General features: G+C 56.1%; 3 protein-coding genes across 3 annotated transcripts; 2 read left to right on the plus strand and 1 right to left on the minus strand.

Annotated features, from left to right (window-relative positions):
• Nucleotides 1-2,876: 2,876 nt before the first annotated feature.
• On the minus strand, nucleotides 2,877-5,232 carry VOLCADRAFT_61530 (CENPE type kinesin-like protein; the record flags this gene model as incomplete). The annotated part of the gene is made up of 5 exons (XM_002951584.1): nucleotides 2,877-3,193; nucleotides 3,709-3,913; nucleotides 4,182-4,260; nucleotides 4,414-4,508; nucleotides 4,615-5,232. The coding sequence occupies 5 exons, from the start codon at nucleotides 5,230-5,232 to the stop codon at nucleotides 2,877-2,879; spliced, it is 1,314 nt and encodes a 437-aa protein (XP_002951630.1).
• Nucleotides 5,233-6,198: 966 nt separating this feature from the next.
• VOLCADRAFT_61486 (uncharacterized protein) lies at nucleotides 6,199-10,701 on the plus strand (the record flags this gene model as incomplete). The annotated part of the gene is made up of 8 exons (XM_002951503.1): nucleotides 6,199-6,370; nucleotides 7,026-7,144; nucleotides 7,604-7,780; nucleotides 8,149-8,321; nucleotides 8,814-8,954; nucleotides 9,464-9,656; nucleotides 9,933-10,062; nucleotides 10,550-10,701. Coding segments are annotated over 8 exons (1,257 nt in total), but the record flags the coding sequence as incomplete, so codon positions are not given.
• Nucleotides 10,702-13,124: 2,423 nt separating this feature from the next.
• VOLCADRAFT_92158 (uncharacterized protein) lies at nucleotides 13,125-20,396 on the plus strand (the record flags this gene model as incomplete). The annotated part of the gene is made up of 8 exons (XM_002951504.1): nucleotides 13,125-13,127; nucleotides 14,769-15,092; nucleotides 15,344-15,472; nucleotides 15,753-15,815; nucleotides 16,041-16,132; nucleotides 16,468-16,970; nucleotides 19,137-19,315; nucleotides 19,572-20,396. The coding sequence occupies 8 exons, from the start codon at nucleotides 13,125-13,127 to the stop codon at nucleotides 20,394-20,396; spliced, it is 2,118 nt and encodes a 705-aa protein (XP_002951550.1).
• Nucleotides 20,397-21,361: the final 965 nt, after the last annotated feature.

The raw sequence follows: 21,361 nt of genomic DNA on the forward strand, positions 1-21,361 counted from the left end.
GTTTAGGTCCTCCGCGTCTTGTGCCGAATGTAGTCAGAGCAGGAAAGCAAACCTTCAATGCAAGGTGCCATCCTTCAATAGCTATGACTGGCGGAGTTCGGCACTGATTGCTCACTATAGGGTTGTGAGCCAGCATGTCTCTCCATCAAGCTGTATGACAGCAGGAATGTTTGGGTTAGAGGGTAGATTTCTCCACGGGGGAAGTATGGGTTAAGATAACGACGTTGCTTACCTGTCGGCGCCACGGCGCTGAGCAGCGTCCGCCTGTGGTGGCAACGGCGGTAGCATATGGATGCCCTCGACGCCTGCAGACGCACCACCGGGATGAACTCGGCTGTTAGGCGTTGCTCCGGGTGGACCAGAGTGTGCAGGCGCAGCAGCCCCATGGGGTGAAGCTACCAGTGCGCGCCGCGGGGATTTTAGAACCACGGCGAAGCTGCCATCGTCAGCATCATCGACATTCAGCTGATGTCGGGGCAGCTTGTTCCCGGTGAGCCGTGCAGGGCTGGGGACCGCCGCCGTGGTGGTAGCTTCGGCAACTTGCGCCGAGGTGCTGGGGGAATCATAGCGGGGGGCACTGGTCACCTCGCCATCATCTGCTGAGACTACGCGCTGACGAGCTGGTGTGACGACACTGTTCACCCTTACACCGGCATCGTCGCGGTTGCCCGCTTCCATGCCAGCGGCGTCCATCTCCGCGTCATCCTCCTCAAGTGCATCAGCTTCCTGCGATACAGCGCGAACGAGGCAGCTGAGTACCCCGGAGCTTGGCAGTTGCAGCCTCCTGATGCGCGATGGTTGCGCCGTAGCAAGAGCCCTATTACACTTCACAGTAGGCACCGAGCTTCTCACCTGCAGCGCGCTGTGCAGCCGCTCTACCACGCTCGGCATCGGGGGCAGACCATCAAGCTGCACGCTAGCACCTGCATGGTTCCAGCAGAGCATGGCCACCGAATCAAGAGCACTTTCATTCTTTGCACACGATGTGGCCTTTGGATTGCGTGCAGCGCCCCGCTTGGCACAAGTTAGCATGCGATTTAGAGGAGGGAAACCCCACGGTAGGAAGGTCACACGGATTTAGGTTAAAGATGACTAGTTTCCCAATGCAACACCTGACATCCGAAGATACAGAGCTATCCATCGTACCTACCTAGGCCGGCCTGCTCCATCACTGCCACCTTCCGCAGCAGCGATTCGATGGCCTGGTTTGTCTGCAGGTTGATTTCCTTCAGCCTCTCCAGGCGCACAACCTCGGCCCGCAGGTAAGCAATCGTGCTGGCTTCCGCTTCCGACTGAACCACCGGCCGCTGCTGCTCCTGAGGCTGCGGGCTGGGAGCCGATGACGCATTGGCGCCACCAGAGCCACCTGCACCTGCGTTTGCGTTCGTAGCTGCTGCAGCCGCCGCCGCCTGGGATCCAGCCGCTTGCCCATCCTGCTGACGCTGCTCCATGGTTAGGAGCATTTGCGTCAGCTGTCCAAGCAACTGGTCAGCGGTATCGGGAGTGGCGGCGGCAGCAGCTGCGAACGCTGCTGCAGCCTCGGGCTGCTGGCTGAGGCAGCGGACCTCGGCCTGCAGCGCTGAAAGCGCCTCCTGCGCTTTTTGCCCATCAGGTGTCTGCATTGCATTCACGTAAGGTGGACTGCGCCTCAGGGCAGAGTGAATTGCTACTGACATGAATTGTCCGATATGAAGAAGCATGCGCGCTTCAGCAGCATCCCGTCCTAGCTGGGTATTTATGCTCCCCATACTACATCCCCAAACCGCATATACGTGCACACCGTACCTGCAGCCTGCCGATTTCCAGTCGCAGGTTGTAAGCTGATGCGTCTGCACTTTGTCCAAACCTCCCCGCGGCTGGAGACGCACCAAGGCGGAACACTGCATGTTCGTTGCGAAGCCGGTTGACAGCCTCGCGCACGTTTGGCGGTATAATGTAGTCCAGCAATAGCCGGTTCGGGTTCGCGTAGGACCTGCCATTGACGAACGCAAGATGGAGTCACGCACCACACGGCATGATTACAACCCGACGTGGAACCGGGGTGCTTTCACCAGAAAGACTTCTATCTTATTTCAAGGCACGTGAACAATGCGCACCTGCCAAGCCCCTTTCCAGTCTTTCCACCACTTGGCCTGTCACGGGCGTCGAGCGGCGATGGATTGGTAGGCGTCCAGGACGCCCGCACCCCAGCTCCGCCGGCTGCACCAAAAGTCCCCAGTCCACGACCTAGGCTACCGTGTCCATTGCCGCCAGCTGCTAACGACGCTGTCAAAGATTCCACGCCATCGAAGCTACGCCGCAGGGCCTGTTTGGCATGAAAGCGAAGGGCGGCTATCGGTCACTCCGGGGCGATACACTGTGGGCGAAAAGTAGCTGACGACTCGCTTTTAGGCCAGAGAAGAACACGACCTGCCCGGATCTATAAGCCAACCTTACCGGTGCGGGGCTGCCTGACCCTCCACGGATGATAAACTTCTCCATCTGCGTCAGGCGCCTCTTCAGCGCCTCGTGCTCTTGCAGCGCTTGACGCATCTGCACCGTCAAGGTACCCACGCAATAGTGCACAATAATGAATGTTTCGGGACGGGTGCCTCAACATGCCAATGCTGCGGTGCACAGTGCACTTCCCTGTGTGTTCCAACCTCGTGCCGAAGAAGCGGTGAGCTCGCCTAGCACTATTCGCAGGATTATGCGCACTCATTTTTATAGGAAGCAGGATTACTTGCAACGACATGGGGCAATGCCTGGAAAAGGTCAGCCGGACGCACCTGATCTTCCTTGGCTTTAATCTGAGCGTCCTTCTCAGCAAGTAGCTGCTTAGTGCTGCTTTGATCCTGACGGGCACGGCACCAAAATGGGATCTGGTAAGGTGTGCATCACTTCAGTATAAGGACGGAGCAGCCTTGTAATCCAGCGGAAGCTTGCTGAAGCAAGTTTGAGACCAAGGCCCGATCATCCTGAAGTATTCTAGTGGTTCCCCCGTGCATCCACAGCCCGCCTGTGCCTGCGGGCCAGCAGCCCGCCTGCGCCTGCCCGCCTGTGCCTACCAGCCTTCGGCGCAGCTCCACGATCTCCGCCTCCATCTTGTGGATAAGCGCCTGCTCGTTGCGCACTTCGTTCATTACCGGCCGCATGGTCACTGCCTTAGCGTGATTGGCAAAATGCAGCGCGGCCCGGCTGTTCTCGACGGACCCTGGGCCACACAGAAAGGTGTCCTTAGCGAGAGGCATACTGGTTATGCCGATGGTACGCACCCCAGGCACAGACTACGTGCTTACGGGTTTGACCGCATACAGACCGCCCTACCCATAGCACAGCAGCAACGCATCCAGATTTGCATTTGACGGCGGCGGGTTTAGTAAGCCATGCGAGTGCACAACTCCGGCCGAAAATAGGATGACCCGTCAAAGATGTGCATCGCGCCGTGCAAAGTGTGGATGACGCCTCAAAAAATGTCGACGGCTTGGGCCGACACAACGTTGCTATGGCTTGGGACGTACCTAGGTACAGGAGCACACCCATAGCATGTCCCGTCATGGTGTGTGCAACGCTCTATTCTAATATCATACATACGGGTAGATACAAGGTCCCAATTATGAGCTGTAGGCTAGCTGTAGATGGTTGTTCAACTAATACACCTGCCTGCCCTACCATACCCCGGGGTTTGCCGTTTTACAGGCCCCAGCCCTGTGGCCTTGCTGCACCCACCCGCGGCTGGCGAAAGCGTGCAGACGATGGCCATGCGCGAGTTCCCGGACAGCGATGGCTGCAAAATGCGCGTCAGGTTGGACTCACGGTACGGCACATGGTCGCCACGCTTGCCCAACGCACGAATGACTTTGCCAAGCGTCAACAAGCTGACGTTGATGTTGCTCGCCTGCAACAAGAGACCACCACGGCTGCAAGTTGTGATCTCGTGGGAAGCCAAACGCAGTTTAGAGCGAGGCATCCCTTAGGCACCCAATACCCCCAGTTAATGCCTTCCTTTTTAGCTGCAAACCCTGTTGAGAAGCCCCAGGGAAAGCCGAATAAGCAAGGAAAGGATGAGGCTCTGTGCAGAGCAGTGCCATCCGTACGCAAAACAATACCGGACTTCAGTTCATGGTGACGAATCCAGCCAGCGTTACGTCTGCACCCACCTCCTTTTGCCGTAGCTTCTCCCTGTCGGAGTCGTCTGTCACACTGGCCTGAGAAAGCCGTTCCGAACCCGCCAAGTCCACAAAGTTGATCGTGGATAGTACGGGTGCCAGGTCCTTGAGGCTGTCGCAGCCCCGCAGGCTGCTCCCTTCCCCGCAAGCGGAGCTATCGTCGCTCATGATGTCCTCGTCCTCTTCTACTGCATGAAGAAGCCCACGACAGTTTAGCGAGGATCGATTTGTTATATCGCCTAAGGGAGCGCTCTCCAACTTTAACCTACCCGTCGAAAACGGTGCAGCTCTGCTTTCCACGTATAGCCGCACAACGAGATGCGACCGGCTGCTCTTCTGGTTCATCCTAGTCTCCCGCACCTTCAATGGGGATTGCCGTGGACCGTGTTACATGGATTGTAACAAATGACCTGGAGGTAACCATGGACCCCGGACGTGGGCAAGGGGGGTTGTTGCACATGCGTACCTGTCGGCGGCCCTCTACTGCTTTTAGCATCTTAAGGAGATGCTCCTCGGACTCGATGCTCTGCTCCGTAAGGTCCACGACAACGGGACCCCTGTCCTTGTCGTCGCTGATTTTGAGGTTTGTGTCCGTATCGACGAACAAGTCATGCACCACCTCATTGTACACTTCAATGGCGCACATTTTCAACATGAACTCCCGGTCGCGCGAGTGAGCTATGTAATTGAAGATGTCCTTGGCCGCGTGGCGCATAACCGAGCGCATCGTGGTTGTCTTGCCGGAGCCGGTCTGGCCATAGGCGAAGAGGGTGCAGTTGTAGCCCTTCATGGCGGACCTCACCATTGGCTGCGCTGCGGATGCATACACTTCCTCAGATGTGGTGCGTTCCCCGAACACTCTGTCATACTGGTATGTAGACTGTTGGTAAGCATTTTTCTCTTCTGCCAAACATGTTAAGGTGCTTTGATTCCCAGCTGTCCACGCCACTGCCTCTTTAGCCTCCTTTTCGTGAGGCAACAGTGGACGGATGCGCACGCCTACCCAGACCTTTTCAGTCTTGCCGGGTGGCTGGGCAGATCCGTTAAGCTCTGAAGGTGCAACCCCGTTGCGCGGCGTGCCCATAGGACTTGGTTGTGGCTGCTGATGGGGTGCAGGCGAAGCCATTTTAAAGCGACTTTTCCCCTATCTGCGAAGCAGCTCTTAACCACCGAGTACCCAGATACTAAGTCATACTTGGATATAACTTTGTAGTAAAGGTGCAACGAAGCTAGAAGCGAGCGCGCTCCTGCCTAGGGTAATTCGTTGACTTGTCAGGCAGCGGAATTGTGCGTTTTAAAGTATTATTCACGAGAGTTAATTATGTTTGTTTTGAAACAGTAAAGGGCATTGGTCGACAGAAGGTCAGCTGGGCTGTCACTTTGCGACCCCGCCGTACGGCGGAACTGGTGATAATGTTTTTTCCCGGGCCCAACGCCAACCCTCCGCTTAGGCATTGAGATGATCCAGCATGTTCTTACGGTAATGACTATTCTAGCGTGATGATGCGTAGGTGCCCCATACCTAACTTACATGGCTAAATAAACTTTCTTTGCCTGTCATCAGCAATCGCGCCGATGTGGCAAGTCTGTAGAAAATATGGTTACTAAACGTTGCGTCGTTCTCCGTTGTTGATGGCCAGATGGGCATTAACATCAAGGAAGACCAACGGGAGGCAGAAGGTGCACGCCTACTGTCTGAACAGATGTACGCCGGGTTGGCTGTGATTTTGGCCATATATCAAAGGACCCCAGCTGTCGCACGTGTTACTGGTCACTGATTTGAGGTTCTAACAGCCTTGCTCTCCCTCCGTACGTCCCATACAACCCGCTTGCCTGGAGCCAGGAGCCATGCCGGGTCCCGAGGCGAGTGCGCGCTGGGGCCTCTGCTGCCTTCGGGATGTTCCATGAATGGAAGAGAAACAACCATTACTTTTTACCCACGTCGCCTTCAATTCTGTGACTCGCTTTTCGCCTCAACCCCGCAGCGCTCCAGGCTGTCCGGTTCAGCCGCCTCAGGCGGGCGATCAGGCATTGCGTGCATCACGAGCCGCTGCTGCTGGCGACCCTGGCAGGGGTGGCTGTAGGAGTAGTGCTGGGAACTGCTCTGTCCTTTGCCAAGCTGTCGCCGCTGTCGCTTGAAATTATCGGCCTTCCGGGCGACCTGCTGATGCGCACGCTGAAGATGCTTGTGCTGCCGCTCATAACAGCTTCGGTTATGGCAGGTAGGATCAACTTTTGGTTATTGTCGGTTATTTTACCTTTGGCCGTCGGCCTGGGGTCCACAACCCCATATGTGCGAAATTTTGTGATCAAACCCGCAACCCCATATTTTTCTAAGGAAGGCGAACACGGATTAAAAGCGCTTGACTCGATATGTGAATGAAATGGCATATGAATGAAGTTCCTCGGTGGTTTTACATGGGATCGGGGATGGCGTCGAGGGCACACAGGCAAATGAGCGGTGGAGGCCGATTTGCCACTCAACGGTTTCGATTACATGCTTGCCATGCGGGGTTTTACCAACCAACGTCAAGGGCAGGCGTCCCAGAGGTCTTAGGCCCTCCCGGGGCTCGTACTGGCACTGCGCCGGTACGGCGGGCACGGTGCTGGTACGGCGGCACCACGCGACACACGGTTGTGCAACACGCACGCGGCTGTGGCTGCGTCAAGCATTGTAAGGTGCATCGCCCCAGCTGTCTCCTGTGCGTTCGCAAATGGATAGCTTCAACGGATAGCTTGGGAAAGCGCGTGAAGATAGGCCTAGGCCTACCAACGTACCACGTGCGAGGCGTTCTTTCCGTATGCTTCTTAAATCCGGAGTTGTCCGGGGTCTAAACAGGGCTCCAGACTAATACCTGAAGGTGTATTTGGCTGCAGGCGTGTGCGCTTTGCGGCAGTCCACGGCCGACATGGGCAAGGTAGCTCGTTACACGCTGCTGTACTATTTCGCCACAACCATGGGCGCCGTGGTACTGGGCATCGCCATCGTCAATATCGTAAAAGTAAGCACGGGGTTATAAAAATCTGCAAAACTTAAATATAACGTCTGAGATTGTTGGTAAGGAAACTAACGCAAGGTGAGCATGAGCAGAGGTGGGTAAGGAAAGGAAATGTGAGCGTGCGGCTCTTTCAACACTTTTGGACCTTCATTACATTCCCTCATCTTGGCCACATACCCCTGGGATTTGTAAACACACCGCACATCCCTGTCGGAGGGGAAGCATTGCGCATTTGCCCTGGTTGCGGCCTGGATGCCTTGTCTTTGCACAACCCACTTCAACCTCATCCTGTGCCGCGCGATGCTCCTTTCCCACAAGTCATAACATGCCTGCCTGTGCGCCCCCGCTCGCTGCCCTCCTCCTCCGCAACTTCCCTTCCTCCGCGCTGCGTTGCTGCGCTGCGTTTCGCGCCACGCTTGTACCATACAGCCCGGTCGTGGTTCCCCATTCGACCAGCTGGATCCGGGCTCTGGGGACGCCGGCAGCTGCCACGCAGCCAACCAGGCGAAGGTGGCCAGCCACACGAGCGCTGCGGGACAGCACGGCAGTCCCGTGGAGGCGTTCCTGGGGGTCATCAAGTCGGCCTTCCCGGACAATGTGTTCCAGGCGGCGGCGAGCATGAATGTGCTCGGGGTGCGTGGGTGGGTGCATGCATCTGCATGGATGTGGTTGTTTTGGGCGGGTTGCTAGAGCGACCGGGTTGCTAAGCGCAATGCGCTGGGTATAGGTAGGTAAGCAGGTAGGTAGGTAAGGAGGTAGGTAGGTAGGTAGATAGGTTCTAGATGAAATCTGAGCCAGCGTGCCGCGTCTGTGGATGCTGTTCGTCAGGCCAAGGTGGCTGCTTGTGCCAGGGTTGCAAGATGGAAGGCAGTGTAAGGAAGCGCCGAACCGGGCCCCTTAAGAATAAGAGGGCGCGCTGGGACGTGCAAGCGCGGTCCCACGATCGAACCGCCACGCCTGTGTGCCTGTGTACCTCTCCCTATTGCCCCCCCCCTTCTCAGATCATTACGGTGTCGCTGTTGATGGGCGCAGCGCTGTCGGCCATGGGTACCGAGGCGGCACCCATGGTAGCCCTCATCAACGTCTTTAACGACGCCATCGGCAAGATTGTCAACTGGGTCATTTGGACGTCCCCCATTGGCATCGCTTCGCTCATCACCACGTCCATCTGCAGGTGCGTGGGCGTGGGCGCTCGTGTCGCTCCACACGACGACGATACCTGGGGCAGGACATGACTCGAGTAGGCGAATGAGTGGCTGCCTTCCATTGGCCTGAACCTTCTCTCGAGCGTTAAGTCGCCATGGGTGTTGTCATGGGGTGTTTCCTTGTCCAGTTCAGTTTACTGCGTTAATGTGAACGCGCGCGCTGGGTCGCGTGCATGCCATGACGGAACACTTGCGATCACGCATTCAATTGCCTGTCAGAGATCTATCTCATCATTGCGACACTGAACAATCTTAATTTTACACACAGGTGCGAGACTTTCGAGTCGACAGGGGCAACATTGAGGGCTCTCACCCCGTCCATAATCGCGCATTTTATTTTCCCTCCCATTTTATCGCGTTTTGTCCGGTTCTCCACATCCATTTTCCACTTTTCTGCTTCCACCCGCTGCGCTGTCCACTGTTCCAACACCCGTTCCTTCCTCTTCAACCCTCTGCGCCAGGGCCTGCAACCTGGCAGCTACTCTGGTGGCCCTGGGCCTCTTCATCCTGGCTGTGCTGCTGGGGCTGCTGCTGTGGGGCTTCATTGTGCTGCCCATCATATACTACGTAACCACGCGGCGCAACCCTGGACAGGTGTACAGGTGGGTGGCAAGAGGCCAAGTTCTCACGCTTTCCTTCCACTCCTGTGTCTTTTTTGAATGCGGTTATGTGAGTCATCTGGGTCATATGCGGCCGTCGTGACTTGTGTAACAGGGAAGCGAAGGTAGTGTAGGATGGGGTTAGGATGGGGTACGATACGATAGGAAAAGACACTCGCGAAATGAAAGAGAAGGATGTGTCCTGCGGTTTGTCACAAACGTATCCGTCTGCCATTTGCCACGATAACGTTCATTTTTTTCATGAAGAATTATTTTATTAAAATCAGCAATTTACAACATGCTAAACTTGCTAAAAAAACAAAGGATACAACGTATTTGTTTATCAACAATTGTTTCAGCTCAAACCCCCATATTCGCCGCGTTGCGTTGCGGGAGGTGCGGCGGGATGATATTCAAATGTGATGCTGCTGCGCGAAGTGCAAAAACATCCAAAAACGCGAATGCGAAGAGATTGCTATGGGAAGATGGGAAGTTGCATTGATGCACTGCAGGGGCTTCTCCCAGGCCATGGTCACCGCCTTCGGAACGGACTCATCCAACGCCACGCTGCCCATCACAATGCGTTCCGCCGTCGCCATGGGCTGTGACCCACGGGTCGTCCAGTTTTTCTTGCCGCTGGGCACCACCGTCAACATGAATGGCACAGCGCTGTACGAGGCTGTCACAGTCATTTTCATCGCACAGGTACTTTCCCTCTAACGCGCGCCATGTTTCGTCCAATCCATTTCCTACAATTGCCTTACCTACTCCGCGATATCTGTGCCTGCGGGGGTTCCCATTCCTACAAGCATTTCGGGTGTAGATCGTGAGCCCATATTGCGTTTTAGGAGGCGACAAGTCTGGGCCAGGTACACGTACGTATGCACGTTTTCGGGGTCGGGGTCGGGGTACGTATGCACCTTTTCGGTACGTGAAATGGATATCCGTTCTATCCCTACCATCCATCGCCCCCTCTGGCAGGCCCACGGAGTGGTCCTGGGCGCGGCCGGGACCGTGATCGTCGCACTGACGGCCACGCTGGCAGCTGTGGGCGCGGCGGGCATCCCATCCGCGGGCCTGGTCACGATGCTCATGGTGCTGCAGGCGAGCAGTCGGAGGGGCTGGGCCCGAAAGAACGTGCGGGGGTCTGCGTGCGCCTGTCTGTCAGGATTTCAACACGAGAACCAGGACTGCACCTGTGGTGGTGATAGTGATAGACGGATGGACTAGACTGGGCCGGCCAAGTTGTTGCCATGGCAGATAATACTTCGACTCCCGCTACAGTTACACTTCCGGCCATAAACTGGCAAGGCTGCGAATGCATTCTGAGATATTGCCAGTAATGTTCGATTGCAGAGGCTGCGAATTGGATAGGTGTTCGTGCTTGATGGGTATAGCTGAACTTCGCTGAGGCGGTGCATGTCCATGCCGAAGTCCCGGGGGCTGCAACTTCGCTGAACCAGCCGGAAGTGAAGCGCATAGGACAAAAGGGCGGCTGGGCCTTTTTGCACATCAACATTCCGTTGTTTTCCTCTTCCTGACGGCTCATTTTCATTCGTTCACCCGCTGTCAGGCTGTCGAACTGGAGCAGTTTGCAGGGGATATCGCCATCATCCTGGCTGTGGACTGGTTTCTCGACCGCTGCCGGACCGTGGTCAACGTGCTGGGCGACTCATTCGGAACGGTACGTGTAGGGCAGTTAGGGGTGGAAACATACGGTTCTGCGGTTTACGGTTTACGGTTACAGTAAATTATGGTCACCCCTGAATTTGGCCGTAAAATTACGGTGTGACAGCGTAACGTAATTTACGTAGGGTTGGAAACCTACGGCATAATGGACATTTTGGACGGTAAATTGTGCAAACCCCGTATTTTAGGGCACATGAGCCATGCGTAAAAATTATGGTCCCGTACCCCGTGGGCTTTTCGATGTCTCCATAACGCCATAGTGATTAGTTTCTTTAAGTATATCTTTTTTCCAATCTTTTGTATCGTTGTGCTTTGTGGGTGTGGAGATGGCCGACGAACCATGTTGTAGTGAACATCTTGAATACTTCCATACTCAGCATAGTATTCAGGAAGTTCACTACAACAAACCACCCAAGCCGCCAGCCGTCAACATGAGAAACATGAATGTGGATCATGTCTTAAGAAAATCTCTTCCTTGCTAGCTGCTACCAATAGGGGCCCGAGCGGCGGGCATCCCAGCAGTGCCGCCGCAGCCTGGGGCTGGGGGTAGGAACAAGATGGCCTGGGTCACTGACAAGTTCCTCACACCGGAAGCGATTGGCGCGCTGCCGTGGAAGGCCACCTAAGCGGCTGCTTTTCGCAGGAAATGAATGACATTCTCAAACGTTCATTGATGAAATCTTTTCTTTCGTGCAGTCTTACAGAGCAAAGCGAACGGATAGTTGCTGTTTAAGTGTGAGGCTGGAGCACAGCAAACCCCGCGGCACCGAGTGTTGTGGTGGCAGCAGCGTGTCATTGTACTGGGCCAGGAGCACCAGGGAGCTTTATTTACATGCTCGCGCTATTTGTTTCACGTAACAGATGTCAAGCAGGGGGAGTGGTGAGGTTTGTGTTCCTCCTAAAGGTGTAAAAATAACCCTGTATGTCTGCAAGCACGAGGAAAAGGAGAGGGAACGGTATTGACAGACATGGAGCTGTCACATGCCGTGTGTGGAGCTCTTGCCAACGTCTTTGGCGTGCTGCACCGTATCTCACTTCATCCTGCCCACACGCACGGCATTACACCTGCCATTGCCACGCCTCTTTGCCTACCCTCCGGGCCGGCTTTCTTGGGGCTATAACAAACGGCAGGGTTTCACAGGGTAGCTGCCACGGGGAAGGCAGGGTTTCACAGGGTAGCTGCCACGGGGAAGGCAGGGTTTCACAGGGTAGCTGCCACGGGGAAGGCAGGGTTTCACAGGGTAGCTGCCACGGGGAAGGCAGGGTTTCACAGGGTAGCTGCCACGGGGAAGGCAGGGTTTCACAGGGTAGCTGCCACGGGTGAAGATATACCTCCCTGTTCCACACATCATACATGTGCCCGCAATGATACATGTGTGCTGTCCTTGCGAGTGTGAGCTCCTGCCCACGGCTCAGTTTAAGAAGACATGTGCACCCAACGATGCAGGTCATCATAGACCACCATGCACGGAACTGGGTAACTGCTGTGCCAACTGGGAGCCACCCGGACAATAAGGCCTCCGATGATGTGGCAGGTCTGGGAGCTGAGGGCAATGGCAGCGTCGGTGGCGGTGCCACAAGCGGCGGTGGCGGTGATTTAGGTTTCGAGATGGGCGTCGTGGCCGTACACACCCAGCAAGCCATGGCCGTGGGTGCGGCTCCTCGCACACCCACACCCGCAGCTGATGATGACGTCAACACTATCACTGGCTGCGTGCACGACATGAACCACCATCACAACCACCACCACCACCACCGTCACCACCTCATGGCGTCATTCCAACAATGCCTGCATGGCGATTCCAATGGCGTGCGCCAGGGACTTCTGGCGGCAGGTGGCGCACTGGAGGATGGCAGTGACAGCACGCAAGGTGACTACCGTGCATTCACAGCACCTTCGGGGACTGGGGCCCAGTCCGCCAGGCACTGCAAACCTCAAGGTGCTGCAGCGCCATCCCGGTCCATCCATGACCACCATGGCCCTAGCACCACGATTGCAGAGCACAGCCGGCTCGGTGTTGCGGACAGCGGTTCAGCTTCAGAATCCATACCCGGATTCAGTGCCACGATGGCACCAGGCGGACCCATGAGTCGCATCAGTGGCTCTGAGCTGCATCACCGCCAACCACATGCGAACGCACCCTCACCGTTGAGTCCGTGTCTGCAGGGTCCGCCGGGTGCAGTGGCCCTGGCGCTTCCGGCGTCGGCAGAGCTGGAACGTCAGTTGGGGCTGACGGTGTCGACAGCGGCAGTCGCGACGGCCAACACGGGCGACGGCGCGCATGTACGCAGCCCGGCGTGATGTCAGGCGGATTGAGCGCTCGTGTGCTTATAGGGCAGGGCCAGTATAATTATTGTTTGGTTAGCGACTGAGCGATTGATGAATGCTCTTTTAGGGAAATAAATTGAGACTTGTGGAGAGCGAGGGTGTAAGAAGCGGCGGCTCAGGGTGTAAGGCAACTATCCACCCAGGATGCGCATATTATGGTGGGTTGGTGCGTGTTGGAAGTCCGAGATCATGGCTGTGGCAGGAAGGAGGCTTATACGATATGCATTTGCTCGTGTGTGTAAATCAGGAGCTATGGGACATGGCCTGTGTCTTAAACAGGATCCATGGCTTCGTGAACACTGTGTCCCTGCTGCAATTGATGCAGCGGCATCTAAAGTTGCGCTCTCTGCCGCTTTCGTGCTTCGGATGATTTAGCTATAAAATGTGGGTTCCGTGCCGCTTCTATTTCTCGCCGGGTGGGTTTGCAGGCCATGTAAGCTTGGACATGAGCGAGAGACCCCCAGGACATTTCGTGGACGGACTATTTGGTTTATCTGTGCAGGGGCCTTCACGACCATGCCGCGTCCCTGCGAATCCAGATGCCAGCCCGCCCCACCCCAAGCTGCTTGACGCTTGAAGTTTCTTCCTTTCTTTGCGGCAATTTCTTTGCGGCAGAAACTTTTCCTATCTGCGGGTTGGCATCGGGATCCGCAGGAACGCGGCATGGTCGTGAGGGCCCCTTTCGTGGCTGGTGAGGCGGGACCGCGAGGGTTTTCGGGGCGGACGGGAGATTACGCCGAGTTAACACAGACGGGGGAAACCGATTCTCTGTCTCGAAATGCTTTTCACGCATCGCGGGTGTCTATTAGTTTTGTGGGTCAGGTCATCTGGGTTGGCGAGTCGTCCAGTTTAAGTTGGTGGTTGTGGGCCAATTATGGCAAGAGTTGGCACTTAGGTCCAGTTGGCCGCACGATGGCTCCTTACACCTGTAATCCAGGCTCTAGGAGGGTCGTTGCCACGTGTCAAGCATGCCATCGCACTAACTGTGTCTTCCGAGAGTGGCTTGACAGCAAAATAAAGCCATTGAGAGCTTCGAGCGGACACGCGGCCATATCCCGCTGTGTGATCTCGAGACGTTGGTTTGAAAATGCCTATGGCGAGAGCTTTTCGGAGAGAAGTTGTGTACGGCGGAAAACGTTCTGTACGACGTGGTTTACATCTACCAAGAATGTCGCAATAAAAATAATTATTCTGTATTAATTGGGCGACTTATCTTTTGCTATCCTTGCACTGGAAGCTGTTTACGCAAACAGTTGACGTGAGGGAGGGAATGGAGGAAAGCATCAACCAGGTTCCTGGAGCTTCCGGAGCTTCAGCCTTACCAAGCGTTGCGATGCCTACTACTTCGCCACCGGCGCCTACTGTTGTACCGGCGATGCCAATCGCTGCGAGCGTTCCAATTCCATTGCCCGAACCCGTGGCCACTCCTGCCGTTCGAGAGGATCAAGTTCAGAACGCTGTTGGCTTTCTTTCACATCCACAGGTAAAAAATTGCCTGGTATGGCTAGAGAGCTCCCGAGGCTGAATTCTGTTTGCCACGATGGCGTGTAGCGAAGCTTATGTGCTGTTTAGCGCTGATATTAGAAGTGTGTGCTTATGTTTAGTCATCTTCTTAAGCCACGACAACCAGCTTAGCTTTTTCCTGTTTTTGAACAGGTGGCTAGACTTAACCGTCGGAACCCCAGCTGTGGACCCTCTGCTTAGACACCATCGCTGGTCTTCGTGGAGTCCCTTGTTTTAGACCTGTGTTTTCTTAGCACGTGCTTCTGTGCCTCGCTTCTGTGGCCTATTTGTCGCAGGTCCGGACCTCCACCAACACCGCCAGCAAGCGCTCCTTCCTAGAGCGAAAGGGTCTTACTGCCGCGGAAATTGACGAAGCCTTCCGTCGAGTACCTGAGGCACCTCCGGCCCCTGCACCTCCACCTGTGGCACCAGCTCCCGTCGCTCCGGCACCGGCACCTGCACCCGCCCCTGCACCCCAGCCCGCGCCATATGCCGCCCAGCCAACTTCGCAGCCGTATGCGACGGCCGTGAACCCCGCTTCAACCCAGTTGGTCGCCGTGCAGCCGGGCGGAACCGCGGCGCTGTTACCTCAGGTTGCGCCAACCTACCGGTGGAGCCAGGTACGCATCAACCGGACTGAGTGGGTTTATAATTGACCTTCCTGGGCCTTTTGTCTCCCTTTGCCTCCTCTCTGCCGCATCCTGAGGACATGCTGGCAACATTTAGCCCCGCAGAACGTGCCATCCATAGGTTTTTTCTCAATTATCTGAACCTAATACCTACCTGTGTACATGCTGGTAGGTATTTATCGCCTAAGCTACCCCTAGCTATTTGCTTTTTTTCAACACGATTGAACGCAATGAACGTGAAGGTTGTACTCGGCGTGGGCGTGGTCTTCGCGGCTGGCTGGGCAGTGCACCAGCTGGTGCTGCCGCGCCTGCGTGCCCTGGTGGAGTCCTGGCAGGCGCAACGGCGCGAGGCGGAGGAGGCTCAGCGCAAGGTGCGTACATCGTTTGTACTAGAGGGTTGTCCAGGGAACGATAGGGGCAAGACGAGTACTAACAGAAGGGCAAAAAACGCGAAATCTTGGATAGCAGCGTAATAACCTCAAAAGATGGCCCGGTCCTGGGACAGGGGCCGTTCGAGGTTTTGAAGCTCAGGAGGGGAAAAGCAACCTAGTTACTGTGTTTAGCTACTAAGCTGAAGCTGGCGCAGTCACCACGTGTGTTTGCATTGCTTTTGTATGCACCTCTGATTTTGTCTGTCTGTCGTTTCTTCAGGAGCTTCACGCGGCGATGACGAGTCTGAAGGGATATCAGGAGGAACTCAAGGCCTCGACGCAGGTGCGGAGTACAGCAGCTTGAGACATGAGATCGGGCAAATGAGTTGCTTGCATAGCCAATGGTGAAGAAGATGGAGCGTATATGTGAAGAGCCATCCCGCGGAATGTTGCGCAAACAGTTATCTTTGCAGTGCTCTTAAGAGCTGTGCTCAAGGGAAAGCGCGACATCACATTCTGGCACGCTAATCAACCGACTTGAGACCCTGAATCTCAATCTCAATCTCAGGCACTTCTTGAGGCTGTCACCCTCATGCGGGAGCAGCAGCGCGGTGGGGCCGTCGATGGCCTCATGCCGACCCGTGGACAGGCTGCTGGCAGGTGTGGTGTGGGGTCGGGGGCCCGTAGGGAGTTTCGATGGGGGACAGGTTTCCGATGGGGCTATTCAAGTGTGTTTTGCAAGCATGGAACGTGCATGTAATAACCATATAGGTTGGCTGTGGAGAAAAGGTTTATCCAGCGACATGGCTTTGGACACGTCAATTAGAGCCTAATCCTCAGCGGTCGAGTGCTTGCGTCGAGAGCGGAAATCCCAGTCGGCATCTTGCTGTGCACCTATCGTTCCACCTGGCCCGCACCAACGCCCCCTTCCATGTCTGTATTTCTGCGCATGGTTTCCCTGGCGCCATCCCCATCCTGCGCCGGTTGCAATTCAGGCTCGTCGGTGCGCCGCCACCATCCAGGGACAACTACTACCAGAATATGCACGGCCGTGCCGACGTTCCTTACGGTGGCGGATTGGGGACGGATAACTTTGCCTCGCTGCGCGCTGCTGCGGGATACACAAACGCGTACCCGCCTGACCCGCCATCGTACACTATGCCGTCATACAACTATGGTCGCGGTGACAGCGGCCCCGCCACTGCGGGTCCAACCGGCGGTGACGGTGGCCGAAGCGGAGCTGCAATGTACGGCACGCCATACGGCGCCATCCGTAACGCTGCAGCCAATCCATACGGCGGTCCCGGCGTTGGCGCAGGACAACAGCAGCAGCAACAGGAGAATCTGCCGTACAGGGTGACGGCGCCGCCGTCACCGGCACATTCGACCCACTCTCTGCAGTCGGGTCGTCAGCAGCAGCAGCAGCCCATGGGTGGTCTTAGCAGCGCGTCCGGACAGTACGGCAGCAGCGACCGTCTGTACGACCAGTCTGTACCCGGTAGGTATGCTTAATACTAGAGTTCAGTCGTTATCATTATCAGCTTCGGGGCTCTCGGTACTTGGTGATAGTACCTGCGTTCCTAACCAGGCGTACATCCATGTGTGTATCTCTGTCAAGTCCGTTCTTTTTGGGTTGGGAGTGAAGAGAAAGAGGGGACATGTAACATGTGGATTTCTCCTTTCAAATCCTTACTACCCAACATGTATGCAGCGTGCGTGTGGGCCTAGACGGATAGGACTGTAATTTTGCTGGAACTTACCGGCATTGGCTGCTTGGTTGTGTGGATCCACTGCCGGAACCAATACTAATGTAATTGGGGCCACATCTTTCGTACTATGTTAAGTGTATTCTTTAGTCATTATGAATGCGGGTCAAACCTGCTGGACCTCATTGCTTGTTTGCGGTTTGGGCATCCTATGACAAGGTGCATCTCGTGTCCGGCTGCTGTTTCGGCGGTTTCAGTGTTGTCAGCGGTGACTGTCTTGGTTACCGTACAACTGGCGTGAATATTGTTTTTGAGCCGGTGCATTACATGCTCTTGTTGCTGGCTTTCCTTGTCAACGTCATGTGGGCCCTGTGCTGCTAAGTTAGTTGTTGTTGGTATGGTGCGTGCATGCCGAGATGGGCACACTCGTGTGTGCCTCTTTGCTTACATTTTTCAAAATTACAATGTCGTTTGTCCAACCTTTTTTAAAGATCTGTCTGAAACCTCATGGTTATTACGCAAGGAGTTGTTGTGCGCTCGGGTTCTCCTTGAGTTGTGTCCTTACATGCAGGGGCTGTTCCTCGTTTATGTTTGATTAGTGTTTGCGTTTTCGATTAGTGTTTGTTTAAGCACCAAGAAGGACAAGCAGGACTAGCAGCAGCGGCCCGTCCAGTTCGGCAAAGGCTCTGTGAGAGGCGCTGCCTCTAGTTTTGGGGACAGCGGTGTCGCTATCGGCTTAATTGCATGCGCTTGAAAGGACAAGGGCAACGGAAACCTCTGACAGCTATGTCATTTTGCCGGTGGACAAACTGCAGTGTTTATCGGCACTGGACTGTGCGCCTATTCACTTGTTTTGTGGGCAATATGTGTCGGTGCATTCCCCGGGTTTACGGCGTAAGGGTAGGGTTCACTTCCTGGGGGCCTCTCTAGTTTGTGTTAGTTTGTGTTAGCCGTGACTTGTAACTTGTAACTTGTTTGTGTTAGCCGTGACGCTTTCCGGCGTATGATGTAGAATACGAGCAGGGGTGGGAGAGGCTTAGACTGCCACTTGTATTTGCCACTTGTTTCGTGGAAGAGGTGCGGTTTTATTCTGTTTATCGCTATTAGCAGGCCGAACCCGACTCGTTGACTTCATTGTTGGCTTTTCACGCGTCATGGTGTGCTTGTTTCTTGTAGCTTTGTCATACTACTTTGCTTTTTTGTCGGCCGCCGGGAGACGCCTCAGTCTCGGGGACCTTGCTGGCTGGCGGTCTACTTGCCCGTGTCTGGGTTGACCCGCGCGGAGGGTGAAGCGGCGTGAGGTAGAGGCGCGGGGCGTGTGTCGAGAACGGGGAGTTGGAGATGGAGGCGAGATGGTGATGACGGTTGGGGGGCGAAGGTTTGCGGGTGGAAGAGTATCGGGCTCGCTCGGCCCCGCCGGCCCCGCCTCGGCAAAGGGGCTCTCGCACCTTACCCACCTGGTTGGGTAGGTGGGTGGGCCCGCATGGTGGTCCGGCGGATGCTGCTGCGTGTAACCCTTTACCACCACCACTGCGGCAGCTGCTGCTCCCGTTACCGCTCTTCTCTCCTGTCCCGTCGCCTCCTCTCGCCCCCAGCTCTCTGCCGGCCTTTCTCTTTCCCCAATGCGCCGTGCTGCGGGCTGTTTTCCGCCCCCAAAGCCGAGAACATCTGCAGCTCATTTAACCCAAAAAGAAACCCACTTCACCAGTTACCCGGGCGTGGGCGTCTGTGTTCCAGGCAGCATGGTAGCAGCAAGGAAAGGAACGCGAAGCCGGTAGAGAAGAGCCACGTGTACTCGCATGGTTAAGAGTCATTTCTTGCCATTAAGGCCGAGAGGATTACGTGACTCTTATAGGAAGAACGCGTCGATGTTGTGGTGTGTGTACGCACCTGTGACGCATGTGTCCGCATGCACCGAGGTCTGCCATAACTTCCCTGGTCCCTTTTGCGACACGCAGGAGCGGGCCTGGGCCCCAAGCCTGCCGCTACACCCCAAGCCACTGGTGGCGGCGGCGGCTCCACCGGCGCCGACGGTCGTACTGTGCCGCGGCCCCCGCCGGAGCAACCTGTTTACCCGCAGTCCTTTCATGAGGTGATGGAGATGGTGCAGCAGGGCATCACACCGCCCAATGTCCGGGTGAGGGCCAGGGCTGGGTGCAGTGTGACCCACATGCAGAAACGTACGCTTCGACTGCAAGCTGTCCTAGGGGGTGCTGGGAAGGGAAGGCTACTGATGTCGTTGCGTTGGCCTGGTTGTCTTCATCTAGCGCCAGCTTAGGCCGCAGTGTTATCTGTGACCACGACCACTTTGTCGTATTGGTCGTGGACTTGCTGCCATTGGCGCCGCAGCCCGTGATGGCCATCGATGGCTGTTCCCATGTTCCGTCCCACAGACGGATATCAACGACGCTCCACCCGATCCAACACGGCCCTTCTCGGAGGCGCGCATGTCGGCACCGCCCAAGCCCTGGGAGCGTGCGGCAGCGACTGCGAACCCCGGTAACAACGGCCCGTACGGTGTGACGTCATCGTCAGTCAGGGCAAACGGAATGCCGTACAGCTGGGGTCAAGGGTCCCAGATGGACCCTTTGTCGATAGCACCGTCGGCCTCGCTGCCGCTGCAGGCGGCCACAGCGGCTTATGGTACACCTTCATCGACAGCAGTGAGCAGCGGTTTGGCGGGAGCTACCGGCAGCAGCAGCACGGGCCGCGCCAGCAACAGCGGCGGCGCGTCCGGCAGCACCGGCCTAAGCGTACTGCCTCCCGCAAACCCAGCCTGGCGGCCACCGCCGCCACCTGTCCGAACTGTAGTGTCGCCAAAATCGTCTTCTCCGCCATCCGCGCCACCGGGCACCACGGGCGGAAGGGTAAGTGGCGAAGGCACGGGTGCCGGCGCAGGTCCTTCATCTTCTGCCGTGCATGCGGCGCTGGCCGCGGCAGCTGCTGACTCGGCCGCGGCCCTGGCGGGGCCGCCTTCACCGTCGCCTTCGCAGCCAGCATTTGCCGCCGCAGCTGTTGAGCAGATGAGCGCGGCCGATGGCTTATCAGCGGTGCCTTCCGTGGATGTAGATCCTGTTGCTGCGCCGCCGCCGCCGCCGCCTCTGCCTCCTGCCCCAGCGGCTATCCAAGTGGCGGAGGGCCGTGTCGACCCTGCGCCCGCCGGTGAGGTGGCTACGCCTTCGGCTGCTTTCGGTGCACCATCAATTTCAACACCCTGATCAACAAGAATGGCCGCGGAGGCGACGACGGGGGATTCCAGCTTAAAGACTGCAAAATTGCTTTTTCCAGGAGTTTTCGGGGTCTTAATCTACTATTAAAGTCATGGAGCGAGGCCAGAACCAAAAGGCTATGTTTGGTCCAGGGTAGGACAACGCAAAGGAGAGTTGGCGCACTAATGTCTCGATGCGTTTCGCTGCGTACGTCGGCTCATGGTGGTCTGTGTCGATTATAGGGATTATATGGAAACATTGTCGGGTGCTGTTTGTTGCCGCCGGCGGCGGTGGCTGCTGCAGATCCCTGCGGACGTGCCAAGCGAGAGAGTACGGCATGATTTGTTGACCAAGCCTTTGTGGGTTACTGTGCCCTGCAGCAGGGGTCGAGCAGGCAGTGTGTGCGTGCGTGTGTGTGCGTGTGTCGCAGGGTATGCCCCAAGAAATTGGCATATGACTTTAGCTTTCGTGAAATTGTTCTTGGGCCTCTAAAGCTTCTCTAAGGCCGCCAATGGCACCGTAGACCGAGGCTACTTGAGTCAAGCCCGCAGGTCTCCTACGATTTTTCCACAAGAGCCCCCTGTAATTACGGTCCGCTCAGGATCTTCTTGGAAGATATCCTACCAGGAGATATACCATGAGATAAGATCGCGACTTGAGGAAATAACCGTCACCGTTGCGTCAACTTGCAGATCAGGGATACTGGGCATGGCACAGCATGATGTAGCCCTATGCAGCTGTATCTAGCTCCAAACGCTAATGTATTCAACTCCAAAACGGCCTTGATAAACGAACGCATCTGGACACCGGTACGGAAAACAGCAGCAGTGAGCGTGTGCGTTGCTTCCAATCGCATGCCATCATACATGTCGCAGCGCTGTGTGGGCGGTAGCTGTCAGAACTTGTCGGCTTAACGGTACCGATACCATGCATCTGTATCCATAGCAGCACGTACATAGTCACCATGTTAGTGT

Source organism: Volvox carteri (genome assembly GCF_000143455.1).
Source record: "Volvox carteri f. nagariensis unplaced genomic scaffold VOLCAscaffold_24, whole genome shotgun sequence".
NCBI classification, from domain to species: domain Eukaryota; kingdom Viridiplantae; phylum Chlorophyta; class Chlorophyceae; order Chlamydomonadales; family Volvocaceae; genus Volvox; species Volvox carteri.